Source organism: Chrysochloris asiatica, unplaced genomic scaffold (assembly GCF_000296735.1).
Source record: "Chrysochloris asiatica unplaced genomic scaffold, ChrAsi1.0 scaffold00219, whole genome shotgun sequence".
Classification (NCBI taxonomy): domain Eukaryota; kingdom Metazoa; phylum Chordata; class Mammalia; order Afrosoricida; family Chrysochloridae; genus Chrysochloris; species Chrysochloris asiatica.
In genome coordinates this window covers 2908211-2914761 of record NW_006408737.1, presented here as the reverse complement: position 1 = coordinate 2914761, position 6551 = coordinate 2908211, and the positions used below count along the sequence as shown (strand labels likewise).

The 6551-nt window shown below is 38.5% G+C and overlaps 1 protein-coding gene across 2 annotated transcripts in view; it reads left to right on the top strand.

Moving 5' to 3' along the window:
* Positions 1-6551, top strand: part of SBF2 (SET binding factor 2) — a 552380-nt gene that overhangs the window by 306574 nt on the left and 239255 nt on the right. For both annotated transcript variants that reach the window (XM_006873002.1, XM_006873003.1), the window contains exon 14: positions 4193-4397. In XM_006873002.1, the coding sequence (XP_006873064.1) occupies positions 4193-4397 (205 nt within the window). The remainder of the gene's footprint in view (positions 1-4192; positions 4398-6551) is intronic.

The window sequence follows — 6551 nt, the reverse complement described above, 5'->3', positions numbered from 1 at the left end:
ACTTCTTCCTTATTTTTCTCAACTGCATTGTATAGTGTTTTGATACCTTTTATAATCCTTTTTCTGAATTCCTTCTCAGGCATTTTCAAAGCCTGCCCATCTTCCAGTATGGAGTATAGATCTACTTCCAGCTCATTTGCCTCAGTCACTTTATCTCGTTTCTGGACATGTGCAGATATGGTCATCTGCTTTTGTTATTTGGGCATCTTCAGGGGTTATCTGTGGCCTTAATACTTAGATGGGTGTGTATTTTGGTATTTTTTATACTTTCTGAATGCCTCCAGGTAAATGTGATCAGGAAATGGGCTTCCCTTTTCACTCTTCTTCCTGAGAAGTTTCAAGATACCACTGTTGGTCGTTTTGACATAACTTAGGATTTAATTTTCGACCCATTTCCTCTTTTGTCTGCTTGTCCCACTCTACAATCCCCGTTCAGGCCTTTTTTCTAGTTGGAAACAGTTCAGGACCAGCTGTGGCCATTTGGTTTTAATTGGAAACTGTCTCTTTAAATTTCAAGATCTGTGAGCATGCATAGTAGAACCCTCTCAGGGTGGGGCTGGGGTGCCCACTAGCTCAGGCACCCCTAAAGTCACCAGAATGGAGGTGCATAGACAGCAAGGGAACAATGAACAGATACCAGAAGAAAAGAATGTCCACACCTTTTACTCAGCAGCTCTGCCAGGCATCCGTGGCCGCTCCGATCCTTCCCCTGCTTGGTCTCACCCAAGATGGCGGCTCCTGGAGCAGCCAAGTGTCCTGGACTAGAAAGCAATAGATTCTTGCTTCTGCCACAAATTCCCCCAACTGTGAGCCTTCCAACCTTCTAAATATTTCTTTATATGTGGTTCAGAGTTCTGGGACCATCCCCTGAGCCTGCTTGGTCAGGTAGTCTGTGTTGCTGTTGGCAGAGCTCCTTTACTGCACTTCCACCCGATCCGCCATCTTGTTTGTTCTCCCCCATGAATTGTTTTTATATACCCCCTATATCATAAGCATTTTGCTAAAGGTAATGCAGAAACGGCTACAATCATACATTGACAGAGAACTTCCAGAGGTTCAGGCTGGATTCAGAGGAGGCCCTGGAACGAGGGATATAATTGCTGATGTCCGATGGATCTTGGCTGAAAGCAAAGAATATCAGAAAGATGTTAACCTTTGCTTTATTGACTATGCAAAGGCTTTTGACTGTGTGGATCATGACAAGCTATGGACAACATTGCGAAGTATGAGTATTCCAGAACACTTAATTGTGTTCATGAGAAATCTGTACCTGGACCAAGAAGCAGTTGTTCAAACAGAACATGGAACACTGAATGCTTTCAAATTTCAAAAGCTGTGTGACAAGATTGTATTCTTCACTATACTCATTCAACCTGTATGCTGAGCACATAATCCAAGAAGCTGGGTTCTATGAAGAAAATCGTGGTATCAGGATTGGAGGAAGACTCATTAACAACCTGCGATATGCAGATATACAACCTTGCTTGCTGAAAGTGAAGAGGACTTAAAAACATTTACTGATGAAGATTAAAGATCACAACCTTCAGTATAGATAACAAAAATCCTCACCACTGGACCAATAAACAGCATTCTTATCAACGGAGAAAAATTAAAGTTGTCAAGGACTTCATTTTTCTTGGATCAAATATCAACACTCACGGAAACAGCAGTCAAGAAATAAAACGACGTACCCACTTGACCTGACTTCAATGACTGGTCAGAGCTCAACTAGAAGAAGAAAGAAGAGGAAAAAAAGAGTAATCTGATACAATTTGATGAACTTGACCTATACCTATGGAGGCAGTAGCTCAAAAGAGGGATCAAATCTTTACCGTAAGGATCATTCCCACCCCCTCCATACATAGAGTAGACAGGGATGGGCAACTTGGACATTGGCTACCCAAAATGGGGGCCTACAAAGGCAAAAAGTGACTGCCTTACAAGCTTTCAAGAGGGAACCTAGATCCAGAGCGTGTGGAGGAAGGTGGAATTACTGAGTAGTATCCAATCTGTCTATGTGGGGCTGATGAAATGCAGATAGGTCTTTTGTGATACAGTAGTGAATAATTGTTATCAGGACTGATTGTGAGGGTTGGAAATGTAAAGGTAGACGTTTTATAGCAAGGCGGGGAGTGATTAACTTTGTAGTCTAGGAGCAGAGTTCCCTGGGACTATCAAGGGAGAAAAGCAGAGAGTGGGACCCTACCCAGAGAAGTAGTGATGCCAGAGATGGAGGCAGAGACAATGATGTGGAGAGAAGGAGCAGCTGGGGACTCTAGACCCAGAGAGGGAGAGGGACTGTATGCTGACGACCCGGGGGCAGGCTTGTAGTGTATACCCTTTGGTTGGTTGATAATGCATGGAGGGGATTATAACCATGGCGATGAAACGATAAATGATAGGATGAATGTGAAACTAATGTTTTCCCATGTAAACTATCACATAATTCACAATAAAACATTAAAATAAAAATTTTTTTAAAAGATTTCAGGGAAAAATAGAAATCAAACTACGTATTGCATTAGGCAGGTCTGCACAAGACCTTCTTAAAGTGTTGAAGAGCAAAGATGTCAGCTTGAGGACTAAAGTGCACCTGACCCAAGCCATGGTATTTTCAATAACCTCATATGCATGCGAAAGCTGGACAGTGAATAAGGAAGACTGTAGAAGAATTTATGCTTTTGACTTATGGTGTTGGAGAGAATATTGAAAGTGCCATGGGCTGCCAAAAGAACCAATAGATCTGTTTTGGAAGAAGTGCAGCCAGAGTGCTCCTTGAAGACAAGATGGCCAAATTTCATCTCTCATACTAAGGACATATTGTCAGGAGGGACCACTCCCTGGAGAAGGATATCTTGTTCGGTAGGGTGGAGGGTCAGAGAAAAAGACGAAGACCCCCAAGGAGATGAATTGGTCATGTGGCAGCATCAATGGACTCAAGCATGGCAACAGTAGTGAGGTTGGCCCAGGATCAGGCAGTGTTTTGTTCTGCTGTCGCTATGGGTTGGTACCGACTTGATGGCACCTAACAACAAATATCATAAGCAAAGAAAGAGAAAAGTATGTAAGTAAAATCTAACACCAAGTTTTCGTGAGCCATACTTTCTAAAACCATCTGTTAAAAAATTGCTCTCACAGTTTGTGTGGGATTGACACCAACATCTCTGGTCAGTCATTTCTGAAACAGCCCTTTCCTAAAAATAGTATATGTTTGATCTTTTCTGTTCTTTACAAACCACTCCTATTCACATTATGTCTTCTCAAAATTTATAAAATGATGTGAGAGATATTAGTAGCTTGAAACCAGGTGTTGATGATGAAAATTGGTCAGATTTTAAACATATTTAAGTATAAAGTCCACAATGTGATCAGAGGAATGGATAATTGGGTGTTAGAAAAAAACATTAAAATAATTCCAAGCTTTTCCCCTCAACAGTTAGAAAAATAAATACATCATTTACTGAAATGTTGAAGACTTGCACTGTAGGATAAGCACTAGTCCACAAGTTCATCTTCAACTGCGAGTTTGGCAGTTTAAACCCATCAGCCACTCTTTGGAAACCTCGGTCACTATGAGTTGAAACTGTCTCAACGGCACTAATAATAGCAACAGTAGAAAAGAGGTTTGGAAGTGGATGAAGTTTATGAACTTAGTTTTGGATATAAATTCAAGAATTTATTTTAAATTTGAATGGAAGTATTATGTGTAGACAGTTGAATACATGAATTTAGAGTTTAGGAGGAGTCTACTTGGGTGGTGCAAACTGTTAGGCTCATTGCTGCTAACTGAAAGGTTGGTAGTTTGAGCCCATCAGATTGTTACAAGAAAGGCGTGACCTGGTGATCTACTGTCAAAACTCAGCCATTGCAAACCATACAGAGGACACGTCTCTGATAACACATGGGTTACATGGAGCCACCATGAGTAATCAACAAACATACAGCAAGAATACTGAAAACCTAGTGAAGAAAGTGTTTGTGGAAAAAGAAGGAGAGTTGTGAGTTGTATCAGATACCACTGATAGATCATTTAGAACAAGTAAGGATCCGGTACTCTATATCTTATGGCAAACAACAATAGTTCCTAAGTCTTGATTTCAGTTCATGTCACTCTGAGTTCCCACTCCCTTCCTGGCAATCTGTAATTGTTATTTTAATTCTTAAATAATTGTGCTTATGTTTGATATTGTAGGAGAATCCAAACCCTCACATGGCATTCCAGAAGGTGCCACGCCCAACAGAAGGATCCCACTTGCGAGTTCATATTCTTCCTTTCCCAAAGATTAATGAAGCCCGGGTTCAGGAATTAATACAGGAAAATCTTGCTAAGAACCAGAATGCACCACCTGCTACACGAGTGGAAAAGAAATGTGTTGTGCCAGCAGGTCCACCTGTTGGTATGTATTTGTCTGCTTACCTGTTTGTTTGAAAAGTTAGCTTTTTATCGAGCTTTAAGACACAAAATGAAAAGTACACATATCATAAAATGAACATCTTGATTAACTTTTCTGAAAGTGAATTAACTCATATAGCCACTTCCAAGATCAAAAATCAGAATATTATCAACACCCAGAAAACCTGCTTCATTCCCTGTTTCCTACAAAGGGTAATTGTTACCCTAACCTCTACTGTTAATAAATCTTTTTCTTAGTAACAGCTTTTTTGAGGTATAAATTACATACCATGAAATTCACTTTTATAAATTATAGTTTGGTGATTTTTAATATATTCCATTTTCAACCATCACCAACCAGATGGTGTTGAGTTGACTCCCACTTCCAGTGACGTTATGTGTGTTGAGTAGAAGTGTGGTGCATAGGGTTTTCAGTGACTGACTTTTCTTTTTATTGGCAGTAAATTGCCAGGCCTTTCTTCCAATGCCCCTCTGGGTTACCATGAACTTTGAACCTCTTGACTGACAGCCAAGCTTGTTAACCATTTGCACAACCCAGGGACTCCTGTCAACCATTACCGCTATCGCAATGTAATTTCAGAAGGTTTTAATCACCTCAGAAAGAAGCCCTGTACCCATTAGCAGCCACACCCTATTTTCCCCAAACCATCCCCTACCCAGCCCTAGGCAAGCAGTAATTTCCTTTTTGCTTCTATGATTTTGCTTATTATGGATATTCCACATAAATGGGGCATTCCATATAAATGGCTTATTTTGTTTAGCATAATGTTTTCAAGGTTCATACACATTGTGTTGTAGTAGGTATAAGGACTTCATTGCTTTTGTGGCTTAATAATGAAGTCTTGGTGTGGCACTGTTGGATAAAGCACGGAACAGCTCTTCACAAGGTTGGCAGTTCATACCCACCAGCCAGCCACTCCTCAGAAACCCTAACAGAGTCACTATGTGTCATGGAACCAACTCAGTGGCACTAAATAACAACAACAGTAATCCATTGTATGGATATGTACCTCAGCAACATCTTGTTAACCATTAATCAATTGATGAACTTTTGGGTGGTTTCTTTCTTTTTTTTTTTTTTTTTTTATTACTCTTACAGATAATGCTGCTGTGAACATTAGTGTAAAGAATTTATGTGAATATGTTTTCAGTTCTCTTGAGCATATACCTTGGCATGAAACTAATGTATAATATTTTGTTGTTATTAAGCACCGTCGAGTTTGTTCGGACTCATAGGACTCCAGTGGATAAATTAATAACTCTTTAACATTTGAGAAACTGCCAGATGTTTTCCAAAGTAGCCTAACATTTTACTTTCAAACGTAGCAGTGATCATGAAAATAGCATATTTTGTTCTGGTGTATGTATGATCGCCATGAGTTGGAGCCAACTTGGTAACAACTAACAAAAACATCTTCTAGGAGTCATAGCTCTTTAGATTATTTTCCCATTAACTTTTTTTGTTTTTTTTGGTTTGTAAGTTGTAAAAGTTTTTCTCTGTATTCTGGATCTAAATACCTTCAGAGATACATGATTTGCAAATATTTTTTCCCATTCTGTGGCTTGCCTTTCTTTACTGATTTTTGTATCTTTTTTTTATTGGTCATATATATTTTTATGTTAATTTATTAGACACATATGCATATTTTAAAATTTGATAACATCCTAGTGATTGGTTTCTTTATGCTTGTGAAGTGACTCTCTCTGACTCTAATAAAGTTTCTTGTCTTAAAGTTTACTTTGACTAATGTTTATATAACTACACCAGCTTTCTGCTTAGTGTTTGTTTGGTGTATCTTTCTCCATCCTTTTATTTTCAGACTTTGAAGATGTGCTTCTTGTAAGCTGTGTATGACAGGGTTGTGGGGGTTTTGTTTGGTTTTCGTTTTTCAGCCAGTCTGATGATCTTAGTATATTACTTGTATTTATTTGATTAGTATTTAATATAATTTCTGATATAATAATGGTTGTATTGAAGTTTACTGTTTGCTTTTTTCCATTTACCTCTGCTTTCTTGCCCTAAAAAAAAAAATTACACTTTTGGATAAAATTATAAATTAAAAGATTAATTTTTTTTTTTTTTCCATAATTTTTTACCTTTTCTTTTTTTTTTTTTTTTTTTTTTTTTTTTTTTTTT